This window comes from Equus quagga, chromosome 2 (genome assembly GCF_021613505.1).
Source record: "Equus quagga isolate Etosha38 chromosome 2, UCLA_HA_Equagga_1.0, whole genome shotgun sequence".
Classification (NCBI taxonomy): domain Eukaryota; kingdom Metazoa; phylum Chordata; class Mammalia; order Perissodactyla; family Equidae; genus Equus; species Equus quagga.
The window spans coordinates 61,272,563-61,288,634 of record NC_060268.1 but is presented as its reverse complement, the minus strand read 5'-3'; the positions used below and the strand labels follow the sequence as shown (position 1 = coordinate 61,288,634).

At 35.4% G+C, this 16,072-nt stretch overlaps 1 protein-coding gene across 2 annotated transcripts in view; it reads right to left on the bottom strand.

The window, feature by feature from the left end:
• PIAS1 (protein inhibitor of activated STAT 1) overlaps positions 1 to 16,072 on the bottom strand; it is a 112,671-nt gene that overhangs the window by 72,428 nt on the left and 24,171 nt on the right. For both annotated transcript variants that reach the window (XM_046653708.1, XM_046653709.1), the window contains exon 2: positions 6,458 to 6,902. In XM_046653708.1, the coding sequence (XP_046509664.1) occupies positions 6,458 to 6,902 (445 nt within the window). The remainder of the gene's footprint in view (positions 1 to 6,457; positions 6,903 to 16,072) is intronic.

The window sequence follows — 16,072 nt, the reverse complement described above, 5'->3', positions numbered from 1 at the left end:
TGCAAGCACTGCCAGCACCAAAGTAATATGGCTCAAGAAAGAGAATGGCTTAAAATTATCTTCTAATCACCCAGGTATCTATCAAGATTTCTTGAAAAAAAAAAAAAGAAAGAAAGAAAAAGAAAGAAATGGATGGACAAAACTGGGTCCTTCCTTTGTTGTACTATTCTACCTGCCTCATGATTACCACAACCAAGTCCCCCAGGTGTCCTCCAGCTGGCTCATCTGCAACTCAATTTGTGCTGGGGAAACTGAACCAAAGTGGTATATAACCCACTGGCAAATTCTGAAACGCTGGATTTCGAACACTACATATGCTACATGTCTGATCTTTAAATTTCACCTCCGTAAAATCTTATGTTAGAGTTTTCTGTTAAATTGTACTTACTTGCTTCTGAACCTAAATGCCAGACTCATTAATCTCTCAATTTAAAATTTTTAATTTCATATTTACAATTATATAGAGGGGGGTCTTTACTGATTCTGATTATCAAGATTCCTTTCCAACCAAAAAAAGTCTATCATTCCTAGTTCCCAACATAACACAGAAAAACACAGACACTCATTTATTAAAAACACACTAGATGCCTTTGGGCTTCTGGGTCACTATACAAACAGCAATGAAAATATTAAGTTGAATTCACCAGATAAAAAGACTATTATCTACAAAGGAATGTAGATTTAGAAAGTAAATCTTAGATTTTGTTTTGAAAGTCAGAAACCAGTGCTGTCAAATTAGGAAGATAAGTTTCTAGGGAAGAAACTCACCTACAGAAAAATTAGCGCTTTTCATTTCCCAAAATTCAAGTACAGAAGAGCACAGCTTGTGTTGAATTGTTAGAAGGCAAATTTTCTAAAAGCAGAGTGGAGGGAATCATAAAACCTTTGAATGCCCTTTCCAATACTTATCAGAGCCTGCGTCCTTGAATTTACATCACCTGATCTCCAGGCACTGGCTATTAGGCATGTGGAGGAAGGCAAACTCAATTATAAAAAATGAGAGGAGAAGGAAACTGTGAAATCTAATCCAATGCCAGAGGAGCCCTTGGCAGAAAACACTGGTAACCAATGTTATTAAGATGTAGCAGAAACCTTACCCACACTGCACAAAACAAGATGGATCATTTTAACTATTTAGGAGTGCTAAAGCATCTGCTGCCTTTCTTCCTAAGGCAAAATCCAAGTTTATACATATATATATATATATTTTTTTTTAATTCAAACCTTTTCTATAAATTATTCATACATCTTTCCAAATCTAAAATAATTGTGATTTTCTCTATAGAATGTTCTACTTTAAAAAGGAAAGAGATCAACCTCACTTTCTAAAATACTGAGACTATAAACCCAGTACACCTAGGCTGCTGGTCTTCCCTAGGAAGTACTGGTATATTGTCCCACATCAAGTTAGAACTGGTTGTAAGAGAAGTCAGGAAAATGCAAATATATATAACCCAGACAACTGGTATTTGTGGTGTTTAATGGAAAAAACTGTTTGACAAACATGAAAACTTACATAGAAGCACCTTCCAAGACTTAAAAGAGGGAGATAAAACATAAACATGTGACTTGTTTAATCACAAACTGAAGAATGACACCCACGTGATCAAGTAAAATGTGCCTCGGTGTTTCAGATTCTTCAGTCTGCAGCATCCAAATACTTTCCAAAAAATATTAGAACATTTGTAGAATTTAGGAGGACAAGAAGAAGAGATCATGTTTACAGATAATTTCCAAATTTTTATGACAAGTTTTAGTAAAAAAAAAAAAAACAAATTTAAGAGAACAAGTCTGTGAAATTGTTTCATTTTATTCTTTTACCGTCACTGTCCTTAAGGAGGAAAGGGTTAAACTGCAATGAGTTCTAAAAGCAAGACTAAAAACATAAAACTGTACGACAAAAAAACATAATTTGCTTATTTCCCTCCAGTTCTCCCAATCCTTCCCCCCACTATAACCCTCCCAAAGAGGGGACAGGGAGATAAAAGTAGATTTCTTTAAAAAAAAAAAAAATTCAATCATAAAAATTATGATCCATGTTGTTCCTCCAAAAAAGAAACCACTTGAATTATTCTTAGGCAAGAGAACAAATAAACTTCTAATTTCAATGTCTTTGGAGAGTTTAATAAAAATGGTGCAAAAGAAAATCAGTAGAAGCCTTTTTAACTGGATTAACTGATGTTCCCCATTGCCTTTATACATCCTGACTGACGCTCTAGCAAGCTGAGTGCCTGCCAGCAGACCACTCTCCAGTGCTTCTGCGCACACTACTTGGTCTGTTTACCAAGAGCCAGAGGTATTTATTCTCAAACCTGTTTATGCCAGTTGCACTTGTAAATTATAACACTTAAATATTACAAAACCAATGAAATACATGTGCAAAAAGAAAGAATTGCTGTTTTTATGAAAAGTTGAATGTTCTGCAAAGACCAAATAAAAGTTGCTTAAAAAAACATGCAATGGAATTAGGTGAGTGACACAACTACAAACGGTTATTTTCCCCAGTTCTAACAGATTCTGTACTCAAATTGCTTCACAAAAGTCTTTCAATTCTCCCCCTGCTTTAAAGAAGCTGAAACTGGGGGTCTGGGCCCATGGCCAAGTGATTAAGTTCACACACTCTGCTTCAGCAGCCCCAGGTTTCATCAGTTCAGATCCTGGGCGCAGACATGGTACTGCTCAGCAGGCCATGCTGAGGCAGCGTCCCACATAGCACAACCAGAAGGAGCTACAACTAGAATACACAACTATGTACTGGGTGGCTTTGGGGAGAGGAAAAAGGGGGAAAAAAAGAAGACTGGCAACACATGTTAGCTCAGGTGCCAATCTTCAAAAAAAAAAAAGCTACAACTGGGAAATTAGCAGTCTCAAAGAAAAGGCCTTGACTTATATCAAAAGACTGTCAAGTGAATATACATTAATGCATTTTACATTAAAGTAAGATGTTTAAGTTATTATGTATCATTTTATCATTCATCACTTTTATCAATTAACTATTGGTTCCAATTTGGATAAGAGGGGATACTGTATCCTTCTATAATCAATTAGAAGAACACTGAACTAGAACATTACAAATAATACTCAGCGTCAACAATTATTATTCCTCATACCAATTTATGAGATCTCTAATCCACAGACACATGATATGAGCTTATTCAGATATATTGCCAAAGATCTTCAAAACGTGAAAGGGAAGACATCCCTTGAGAAGACATAATTTGGCTTCAATTTGATATAAAGCAAACATTTAGATGACTCAGGAAACTTTCACATGACTACTCCAAATGAATGCAAAGCTGTCTGTTCTCTAATGTTAGCCTTTGAAATTCTTACAACTATTAAAAATATTTAAAGGCACTGTTAAAAAATGTATTTACTCTTTGAAAATTTACCTCAGTCAAGGAAGACAGAAATCCACAAACAGTGGATTTACTCATGAAATCTGGTATTCAAATCAAATTATACTTCAAATGTATAATTGATTTTTATGACTTGTGGTAGTTATGTTCCATAAAGTCACCATAAACAATGAATTAGTGAATACTGAACTACTGCTCCTAGGGGAAATACAAGGTTAGGTTCCTACAAGCTTCTGATCACAACATTTTCATCAACTGATCAATATGTAACCTTGTTCTATGAGTGTTTCTGTTTAAAGACTCCTTATATATATTGATGATTCATTAACACTGAACTCATGGCCAGTAGCACTTTAACTCATGCCTGAAGAAAACTGATCTAATATATGTATTTTCTCCATATGGCCCATCACAGCCTTCCTGCATTTAGGAATGTTAGACAGAACTTCAGCACTATGTTTGAGGGCCATTTTAAACAGTGAAATCACCAATAATAAGCACAAAAATGCAAAAAGTATGGCACTAAATAGAGCACACAGAGGACATGTGTTTACAGCAGGAGAGCTGAAAACAAGGCAGCAAGTGTCACCTTGTTCAACCACAGTTGGGAAAGTGTGCATCAGTCAACTCAAATTCTTCACTACTCTGAACATGTCTACAAATGACTGAAACTGTTGTATTGACTTTGGACTTACAAATAAATTTGAGACAGCAGACATTCACAAAAACAGAATGTGCGAATAATGAAGATTGACAGCACAAAGAAAGCTCAATTAAATAAATCTCATGGGAAACACTTTAGTACTTCAGCCCAGCCAATCTTGTAAATCCAAGGGTTTACTTACTGGTTATCAAAGAACAGGCAAAACTCTATTACACTGTTTCTAAATTGTAACACAAAAACACTCCATTGAAGCATTCTATAAGTTTTCAGATGAAGAGAAAAGATGGAAAAATTATTTAAAATTTACTGCCTATTCTTTAAAAACAGTCATCGGGGGGAAATAAATGATATTTGTAAAAATATCAAAAACTGCAGCTTTAACAACGTAATTTCTTATGAACCATCTTCTTTTAATATCTTTTTAGGGGAAAATCAGATATATTGACCCATTACTATTACACATCAAAAAGTTCACAAGGATAAAAGTACCCTGAAGTATTAAAGCAATAAGATATGAGATGCAAATTATGACATATAAAGTTAAGCTACAAAGGCATGAAAAGACACCTAGTGTAGACCATTAGAAATGAACATATGTATTCAAGCAAAGTACTTCAGTAAAAAATAATCAACTTAAGATTCTCTTAACTTTAATTTATTTAAAATATTACCCAATATAATCATAATGTGTCCAGTTTACATTTCTACTCTTCATAACAAAACTTAGATACATATGTAAACATCATCTATTCACACTAGTACTTGAAATTTATATTAGCAAAAATGAAAACAGTCAGATATGTTAATTATTAAGGCCAGAAGAAAATTTGAGAGATAGAAATTGAATCAGATAAAAGCAACCAATATTTTTTCCTTTTAAATTTCAGATGACATTCACTGCAGCATGTCTTTGGCAGCAAAAAACTAGAAAACTCTGTCCTTTAATAGAGGAGTTATTTAAATCATGAAATAGTATGCAGTCTTTAATAAGAAACAAGCTAGAATATAAATATACATGCTCACATATGTACACATATACATATGTGTGTGTGTATATATGGCCTTCAATTAAAAACAGAAAATATGGGGGCCGGCCTGGTGGCATAGAGGTTAAGTTCACACACTCCGCTTCAGGGGCCCAGGGTTCACAGGTTGGGATCCCAGGTGCAGACCTGCACACTACTTATCAAGCCACACTGTGGCATCATCCCATATGAAACAGAAGAAAATTGGCACAGATGTTACCTCAGTGACAATCTTCCTCAAGCAAAAAGAGGAAGACTGGCAACAGATGTTAACTCAAGGCCAATCTTCCTCACCAAAAAAAAAAAAAAAAAAAAGGAAAAGAAAAAAATTTAAAACAAGTATTTCAAATATTTACCAGTCCAAAGAATTTCAGTAAATATTCCCAAATTCAACACTGACCAATCCCCCAAACTGAAATGTTTAATGATTTGTAACAGGGGTCAGTAAACTTTTTCTATAAGGGCCAGACAGTAAATATCTTAGGTTTTGCAGAGAGATACAGTCTCTGTCACATATTCTTTGTTTTTGTTTTCACTTTTGTTTTCCAATCCTTTAGGAATATCAAAAAACATTCTCAGCTCAGATCCACAAAAAGTACACCGTAGGCTGGATTTGCCTCAACCGCCAGTCTGTCAACCACTGATTTGTAACAATCAACATCTGGAAGTCTGACACGTTAAATATATTACATCAAAGGCATCAGAGATCACAATAGGGTCAGTTTTATTCTACATTAAATAAAGTAAGGCAGCACTATAGCAATTAAAATTACAAGTTGATTAACACATTGAATTCCATTAATATGCTAGACACTAATCAAATGATGGGAAAATACAGAAAATGAAACTTCAAGTATTGGTATTATATAACTATGATCATGTGTGCACCTACAAAGCCCATACATCCACTTAAAAAAGTCAGGTGAAACTGAAATACTACACATCAAAGCTCAAATCTCCATTTATAATAATTAAAACCATTTACTCACTTAAATAATCAAAACTAGTCAGTCACTTGTTTCAGATGTCATCAACACTTGAAAATTAAGAACTTAATTCAGAGGCTAGTAGTAATTAGTGGGTTTTAAGTTTTTAATTTGTAAGAGTTATTGTAAAATATCAATCAACAATCTAAAATATTATACTTTAAAAGTTTATATTCTTGGAAACTTTTTAATATTTACTGTGTCAGCAATCATCACTGGAAACTTGACTATACTTTTTTTCTTTGTCTAAGGACAGCTTTTATATATTTGATTTTGTCTAAAACTGAAAGTTCCTTATTATCATCTGGATGCTACTACCAAATGTAAATTTCATTATGAATAAAAAACTGGGTCAAATTCAAACTCTAAAATGAAAATGTATCCCCCAAAAGTAACAAAATAACCATTACAGAATAATCTTACCTAGACTGGTGGGTTTTATCAGTTCATCCAGTAAATCATAAAATGGTAATTTTTGAAGTTTTATATCCGGATGGACTGGGTGAAGAGCTGATGTAAGATGTGGGAGTTCCAGTTCATGTTTAGGTCCCAGAAGAGAAACAGGGAGTAACGGTGATGATGCAGGGTGACCATCATAAGTGAGTTGTGGAATGGTAGATGGAGACAAAGTTGCTGGCATAGGACTTGAATGTACGTTGGGGATGGACAAGTCCGCGGGCGTCATGATTTTCTGGGGGAACCTCCGCCTATAGAGTTCTTTAATTTTCATTTGTACAGCAGGACTGCAGCCAGCCTTTAGCAAATGCAGGGCTTTTGTGAGAAGTTCGTGTTTGCGTCCGTGCTTGTTTCTCCCAGCGTAGCCCAACAGTACTTGGAGTTCAGAAACTCTAAGGCTCATAACCATTTGCTTGGAGACAAAACAAAATGTAAAACATTAGTATTCCAATAACATAATTTACAATAATAAACAATACTTTATTAAAACGCTTTCTCCTTATGATTTGCTTAAAGGCCAGCTCATTTACAGTCAAATCTAGTTATTTCAAACTTAAAATTTAATTATTTAACATAAACAACCAAAGAAACTTAAAATTGATATTTATAAATTACTGACTTCTCCCCAGAGTGTAAAGATGAAAGATCAAGTATACACCAGGTAGGACCACATCTCATCTCACTCCACTGTTTTGATGAAATTGTCAGGTATTTATCAAGCACTTACTGAGTCTCCAGGAGAGTGCTAAGTGCGATGTGAATGGCAAAAGATAACGATGAGCCCTCAAGAACATTTGTTTTCTTGGGGGAAAATTATACAAGTATATATGAAACATATGAACAGCCCACCTCAAACACCAGGTGTAGGTAGGGTACAAATAACATATTATCAGGTATTGCATTCTATTCTAATTCTGGAATTTATAAGACTTAAACTATACCTTTTTTGATCCATTATATACCAGATACATTTGATATTTTCTTGAGTTGTCACTAAATCTTTACAACTCCACAAGGAGTTATCCTTCTTGCTTTACATATGAAGAAACTAGTTAAGAAAGGTTAAATAACTTACCTATGGCCACAAAGCTACTAAGTAGCAGTCAGGATTCAAACCCAGATATGTATGATTCTAAAGTCCATGCTCTTTCCACTAAACCATTAGGAAAAGGACGGAGCTGGAAACATACTATTGACTCACTCTACTGGCAAGGCCAGGCTAAAAAGTCCAGGAATTCAATCCACATGCCACAATGCATGAGGCTGTAGGAAAGAAATCTATTTAACTTTGTTTAACTCTGTGTTCCCAAACTTATTTGGTCAGTTTCTCCTCTGTCCCAACTATCAGGAGACTACCAACAAGAAATGCCCATCTATACCAAATCACTCATTTTAAAGTGGAGGAAAATGGAATCCAAAGAAATGGCTTACCCAGGATCACACGGCTCCTAACAGCAAAAAATCCTGACTTCACCACCACTGACAGGGAGGTGTTAGGATGGAAGACAGTGGTAAGCTTACCATTTGCTCTCTATTTCCCCAACTGTTTTATCCCATCGTCTCATACCAAATACCAATACACAAAAGCCAAGCTGCCTTCCCTAATCCACCATGACTCCTGAGATGACACTTTCCCCTAGCTGATCATCTAGAAGTTCTTTGCGGATTGCAAAACATGCAATTAAGTAAAAAATAAAATAGTGAGAAAAAGTATAAAGAGCTTTATAAGCAATATAGCTGGTTAATCAAAGAAAAATGAGCCCTTCCCCTAGTTATGTGGCTGGAAAATGCTTTGTTTCTTCAAAGTCCAGCTTTTGTCAGCCTTTGCCCATTAGGCCTGGCAGAACCAACGAGTCTCTCCTCACTATTTTTTACTGGCCATTTGTCATATCTTTATCTTACCACTTATCTTGCTGAATTATAATCTTCTGTTTATATAAGTGATTCCATGACCACATTGAGGTCCTCTAGGGCACAACGACATGTTACCCTTAGCATCTAACACTGGGGCCTGACAACAGCAGAAACTCATCAAATGCCTGGACAATGAATGAATCAATAAAGAAAATAAACAAGTAAGTCACACTAGAAGAAAGGGTGGGGTGGAATCTACAGTGATAAGTTATACACATAACTATAATATAAATCCAAATGAGCTCCCAAACTCTAGAAGGTATGCAAAGATATAATGTAGGCCTTAAAAACAAATTCTACCCTAAATCCTATAAATGTTTCTCTTTTTAGATAATGTTATCAGAGATTATTATAATTACTAACTATACTGTCAGCACGTTATCAATTTCTCCCTACTATCCAAAATATCCTAAGAGTACAAAATAGTTTTAAAGATTTTTATTACTAACTTTAAAAGGAACAGCGACTTCAACAGAAAAGCACTATATTGATAAGTAAGCTTCTGCTTTCAGAGAAATAATATGAATTATGCTTCAAAGATTAGGGGTTAAAAATAAATTTAAGTTGGCATTGGTCAAATGTACTTCATTTTACAGGAAAAACAATATAAATTTTAGAAAGAGAAGATCGTCTTTCCATTTCAATTCGACTCCCTTTTCCTAAGTCAAACACAAACAAAAACCAAAATTCAGTGATTACAATAAACTCTTCATTGATGACAGCTTTTGTCCTTATTCGATGGGTATAAGGATTTAAATGCAGCACAGATGTATTATTCTTCTATTTTTAGGGGAAAACACATTGACAATTCACATAAAATAAAATCTCCTGCCTGATAGTCAAAGGAAAAAAGTTAATGACATAAGGATAATTCTTATTTTTGTTTTCACAGGATGGCTACTTAATCATCACAATTATGAGGCAGGTATTGTCCTCATTTTACAGATGGGAAAACTCAGGCCTAGGAAGGTTAAAAAATTTGTTGAATGTTATACTACTATTCTGCTCCAAATGTTGCGCTTTTACACTATGATACTGTGTTTTAGAGGAAACAAATCACATAACTTTTAATTAGGAAACAGAAAAACCTTTTCAAAGATTAATTTATTTAACACTCAATCTCCATTTCAAACTTTAACACTCTGGCTTTTAAAAAAATTCGTGGTTAAGATAGGAAAAGAATGCATCCAGATTCATATTAACCTTACAATCAGTTATAGTGAAAGATGAGGTGCTATCTATTGCTATTATTGGTGTAGCTGCTGTAATCTCCTAAGGACTGTAATAAGCATGTAGTATTTTTAAAAACTAAATAAAAGGTGATGGGAAACACAAACATCTGAAGCAGCACTCAACCGAAAAGCTTCCAAGAAGCATGAGCAGTCAATTCACAATGTAAAGTGTTGACAACACAGAGGAAAACTAAACACTTACATCTGAGATGTTGAAATGCAATATATTTTGATCTGTCATGTGTCTAAAAATCCCCATTTGTTAGCACTACAACAAAATGAATATTTATAACTAAGAATAACATCAACCACTGCTGCTACCAGAAATCACTACTATTCTGCTGACTCTATATCCCCAAATGATACAGTTCTCAGAATCTGAGGGAATTTAAAATGCCTGAGAAATGTATATATTCTGTACAGAAAGCATTCTGAGGGGCATCTTTTTTAAATTAATTTTTTTTAATCAGACAGACATGCACAGTTTAAAAAGTCAAACAGTTTTACAAGAAAAACAGATGTCCCTTGCCCTGCCCCCATTTTTCATATCCCTGAGGCAAGAACTTTCAAGTCTGTTTTAGCTATTTCTTCTAGCATTTTTCACTATATTCTATGTATAGTAGGCTGATTTGACTATTTTTTAATTTTTACTTGTAGGAAAAAATTACTTTCTATTATAAAAGATAATGGTTTAGCTCTGTTACATCTCTTCTACCCCCATCTTCCCATCATAATTTTTGGTTAAATCAATTGTTGTTTATGTTATTACTATGGCTATAAATAATATTCACAGCTGAGCCAAAAGCACATCGTGATTACTCTTCCTTTTTTGTATGAGTTTGCCTTCCTTATAGTCAATAACGGCACCATTTTTGCATTTGCTTAGTTCTCTATGTAACTACTGCTAATTCATCTGCAAACTGTGCTAAAAGTGTAACTTCCATTCAGCATATTCAAATACATCAGGTAAATTTGTTTTGATTTCTTTCTGTAACCCTCCATCAGGTTCCAATTTGGACTGCTTGCTCTCTAGGCCTGGTACATAACTATGGTCATGGAATCTCCCTTTAACTTATCCTGGGAATTCTCTTGTCTCTTCTCCATATTGGATCCTCTGTTTCCTTGATCTCACTTCTTCTTGATTTTCTCTTTTTAGTAGGATATTTCATCTAGTAACTTCCTTAGAAGGGAGCATAGGAGATACATTTTTTAATTCCTTGTGTTGTCTAAAAATACCTTCATTTAACTGTACTTAACAATTGAGGTTGGCTCAGTACAGAATTCTAGACAGGAAAGCATGTTCTATCAGAATTTTGAGGGCCTTTCCTCATCGTCTTCCGGCTTCCAGTGTTGCTCTTAAGCCTGGCACCATTCTGATCCCCAATTCTTCATAGTCATCTGTATATCCCCCTCAGGAAGCTTAGAGAAGCTTCTCTTTACACGTTCTGAAATTTTACAATGCTGTGTCTTGGGGTTGGGTAGATTTTGTTTGGTTGGTTTGGGTTTTTTTTTAATTATATAAACTGATTATTGCTGAGTCTTTTGAATTTAGAGATGCAGGTCCTTCAGTCCTGGGAAGTTTTCTTACAATAACCTTCCTTTGACTTTTTTTTATTTTCTTTCTTGTATGCCTATTATTTAGATACTGGCCTTCCTAGACTCATTCTCTAACTTTCCTTTATTTTCTTTTTCCTCTTGCATATTACATCTCTTTGTCTTTTAGCTCCACTTTCTGAGAGATTTCCTCAACTTTATCTTCTAACTTTTCTATTAAAATTTTAATTTCCATGAACTTTTTTTTTTTTTTTTATTAATGTTATGATGGATTACAAGCTTGTGAAATTTCAGTTGTACATTTTTGTTAGTCATGTTGTGGGTACACCTCTTCCCCCTCCGTACCCTCCCCCCACCCCCCCCTTTTCCCTGGTAACCCCCGATCGGATCTCCTTCTCAATATACTAATTTCCACCTATGAGTGGAGTCATATAGAGTTCGTCTTTCTCTGACTGACTTATTTCGCTTAACATAATGCCCTCGAGGTCCATCCACATTGTTGTGAATGGGCCAATTTCGTCTTTTTTTATGGCTGAGTAGTATTCCATTGTGTATATATACCACATCTTCTTTATCCAATCATCAGTTTCTGGGCATGTAGGCTGGTTCCACGTCTTGGCTATTGTAAATAATGCTGCGATGAACATAGGGGTGCAACGGACTCTTGAGATATCTGATATCAGGTTCTTAGGATAGATACCCAGTAATGGGATGGCTGGGTCATAGGGTATTTCTATTTTTAACTTTTTGAGAAATCTCCATACTGTTTTCCATAGTGGCTGTACCAGTTTGCATTCCCACCAACAGTGTATGAGGGTTCCTCTTTCTCCACAACCTCTCCAACATTTGTCGTTCTTGGTTTTGGGTGTTTTTGCCAATCTAACGGGGGTAAGGTGATATCTTAGTGTAGTTTTGATTTGCATTTCCCTGATGATTAGCGATGATGAACATCTTTTCATGTGTCTATTGGCCATATTCATATCTTCTTTTGAGAAATGTCTGTTCATGTCCTCTGCCCATTTTTTGATCGGGTTGTTTGTTTTTTTGTTGTTAAGCAGTGTGAGTTCTTTGTATATTATGGAGATTAACCCTTTGTCGGATAAGTGGCTTGTAAATATTTTTTCCCAATTAGTGAGCTGTTTTTTTGTTTCAATTCTGTTTTCCCTTGCCTTGAAGAAGCTCTTTAGTCTGATGAAGTCCCATTTGTTTATTCTATTGTTTCCCTCAACTGAGGAGTTACAGTGTCCGAAAAGATTCTTTTGAAACTGATGTCAAAGAGTGTACTGCCTATATTCTCTTCCAAAAGACTTATTGTCTCAGGCCTAATCTTTAGGTCTTTGATCCATTTTGAGTTTATTTTGGTGTGTGGTGAAAAAGAATGGTCGATTTTCAATCTTTTGCATGTGGCTGTCCAGTTTTCCCAGCACCATTTGTTGAAGAGACTTTCTTTTCTCCATTGTAGGCCCTCTGCTCCTTTGTCGAAGATTAGCTGTCCATAGATGTGTGGTTTTATCTCTGGGCTTTCAATTCTGTTCCATTGATCTGTGGACCTGTTTTTGTACCAGTACCATGCTGTTTTGATCACTGTAGCTTTGTAGTATGTTTTGAAATCGGGGATTGTGATTCCGCCGGCTTTGTTTTTCTTGCTCAAGATTGCTTTAGCAATTCGTGGTCTTTTGTTCCCCCATATGAATTTTAGGATTGTTTGTTCAATTTCTGTGAAGAATGTTCTGGGGATTCTGATTGGGATAGCATTGAATCTGTATATTGCTTTAGGTAGTATGGACATTTTAACTATGTTTATTCTTCCAATCCATGTGCAAGGAATGTCTTTCCATCTCTTTATGTCATCGTCAATTTCTTTCAAGAAAGTCTTGTAGTTTTCATTGTATAGATCCTTCACTTCCTTGGTTAAGTTTATCCCAAGGTATTTTATTCTTTTCGTTGCGATGGTGAATGGGATAGAGTTCTTGAGTTCTTTTTCTGTTAGTTTATTGTTAGTGTATAGAAATGCTACTGATTTATGCACGTTAATTTTATACCCTGCTACTTTGCTGTAGTTGTTGATTATTTCTAATAGTTTTTCTGTGGATTCTTTGGGGTTTTCTATGTATAAGATCATGTCGTCTGCAAACAGCGCGAGTTTTACTTCTTCGTTACCTATTTGGATTCCTTTTATTTTTTTTTCCTGCCGAATTGCTCTGGCCAGCACCTCCAGTACTATGTTGAATAGGAGTGGTGAAAGTGGGCACCCTTGTCTTGTTCCTGTCCTCAGAGGGATGGCTTTCAGCTTTTGTCCATTGAGTATGATGTTGGCTGTGGGTCTATCATATATGGCCTTTATTATGTTGAGGTACTTTCCTTCTATACCCATTTTACTGAGGGTTTTTATCATAAATGGGTGTTGGATCTTGTCGAATGCTTTCTCTGCGTCTATTGAGATGATCATGTGGTTTTTGTTTTTCATTTTGTTGATGTAGTGTATCACGCTGATTGACTTGCGGATGTTGAACCATCCCTGTGTCCCTGGTATAAATCCCACTTGATCATGGTGTATAATCTTTTTGATGTATTGCTGTAATCGGTTTGCCAAAATTTTGTTGAGGATTTTTGCATCTATGTTCATCAGTGATATTGGCCTGTAGTTCTCCTTCTTTGTGTTGTCCTTGTCAGGTTTGGGGATCAGAGTGATGTTGGCTTCATAGAATGTGTTAGGGAGTTCTCCATCTTTCTCAATTTTCTGGAACAGTTTGAGGAGAATAGGTATTAAGTTCCATGAACTCTTTTCTGTTTGCTGCATATTTCTTTTTTTCTTTTCTTCTTCCCCTACATCGTGTTCTTGTTTTTCACGAATGTAGTACCTTCCTTCCTCTCCGAGGATGTAAATAAACTGAGTGTTTGAGGTTGTTGGTGTTTTCTTCTGTTGCCTGCCACTGTCTCCGTAACTTCTGAGTTCTCTTTTGCTATTTGCTTTGGTCTCTGCTTTCAGGCTTGATGTTTTCCTCAAATGACAGGGAACCCTTAGCTGTACATTTATATCCAAGAGTAAGACACTAAAAAGATGATCAGATGATCTGTGTGAGTGAGTAGACTAGGGCTCCTCATTCTAGGATGATCAGGCAGGAACCTAGGTATTTTGAAGATTCCTTTTATCTAATCACTTTTGACAGAGAGGAATCCTCTTATCTGCTTTGGCAGTACAAAATTGGCTTCCAGTGTTCTCAGGGCAGAGTAGGGAAATTGGGAGAGAGGAAATTGGGGGTGGTCTTCATCATTCAATAAGAAGACATTTCAATTTAATTTCCTTTTCAGATATGTAAAATTTCACAAACGTGTATGTATATGTGTGTGTGTGTGTGAACACTATTCCAACTACAGAGGGAGGGACTATATTCTGAGAAAGATAAATACAAGAGAATATTCAAGCAATATCAATAGGTATTGTAGGCAGAGTGCTTTTTGCAATTAAATAAAAAGTGCCAGTTTTATTGTCTCATTAGCTATGACCTTACATTATTAAAGGTCATATTTAAATTGTGAATAAGAACTCAGTACTTCCTGTTGAACAACATAATTACTCTCGTTCATATATCCCACTGCAGTAGTTTAGAAGATTAGTCATAAAGCAGACTCTATATTAGGAATCTTTATCTAGTATCAATTTATAACCAACTCTAAACCAAAATGAACTCTGAAGATAGACAAAATAGGCATTTAACAATGCCATAATATTTCTTTTATACTTTTGCTTTCTACCCACAAAAGCAGTCGTCAAAACTTCTATAATCGCATACATTAAAGCCTGTACAGTACAACAAAAATATTTTATTCATTATTTTCAAAGTCAGATTCTTCATTCAATGGAACTGACTTCTGGATCATTTCTAATCCTCTCCGTTTGAAATAGTTAATAAGTAGCTGCTAGATTAGCAATTTGTCAACACTGCCCAGTTCGACCAGAAAACCTAGTTAGACAGTTTCTACTAAAGCAGCAAATCAGGGTGGTTACATACTTCTCCCTAAGCTTGTTCCACCCAATTTCTCAGCTTTTATTTATTTCTCAATATAAGATAACTGAAAAATGAACTGTAGTGCCCACTCCTCTAGTTGATCAAATTCCTCCTCTCCTGGTCCCTATCTTATGACACAAGCTACACTGAGCACTCACATAATGACAAAATATGGACATCCCATTCTCTTTTAAGCAAAGTATAAACCTAACACTCTGTTGAAATGGTATACCATGGCTTCAATTTTTGATAGATAATTTAAACATCATCCCCCTTTATGTACTATCACATTTCATGAAACATATGCATATATCCTTCAAACAGCTCCTTCTAGATGATAACTTGACTACTAAAAATAAACCCAACTCAGAACAGCTCCTTCTAGATGATAACTTGACTACTAAAAATAAACCCAACTCAGAACATTTTAAAATTTGGATGAAATACTTTTTTCTAGTAAAATCAAAGTTTAGGGGCTGGCCCCATGGCCTAGTGGTTAAGTTCGGCATGCTCTGCTTCAGCAGCCCAGGTTTGGTTCCCCATGGCAGACCATGCTGTGGCGGCAACCCACATACAAAATAGAGGAAAACTGGCAGAGATGTTAGCTCAGGGCCTATCTTCCTCAAGCAAAAAGAGGAGGATTGGCAACAGATGTTAGCTCAAGGTGAATATTCCTGAGTAAAAAAAAAAAACCCAAAAGAACAAAGTTTAATTTAATTTAAAAATTCAGAGTCTAAAATTCTAACACATTACTAAACTTCTTATGCAAGGATAGGAAAATATAATTTTTATTTAAGTAAAAAGTTGCTCTGCACACAGGTGTTCAATAAATACTTTATGGATCAATGTACAGTCCCAAAATGAGTATGCAG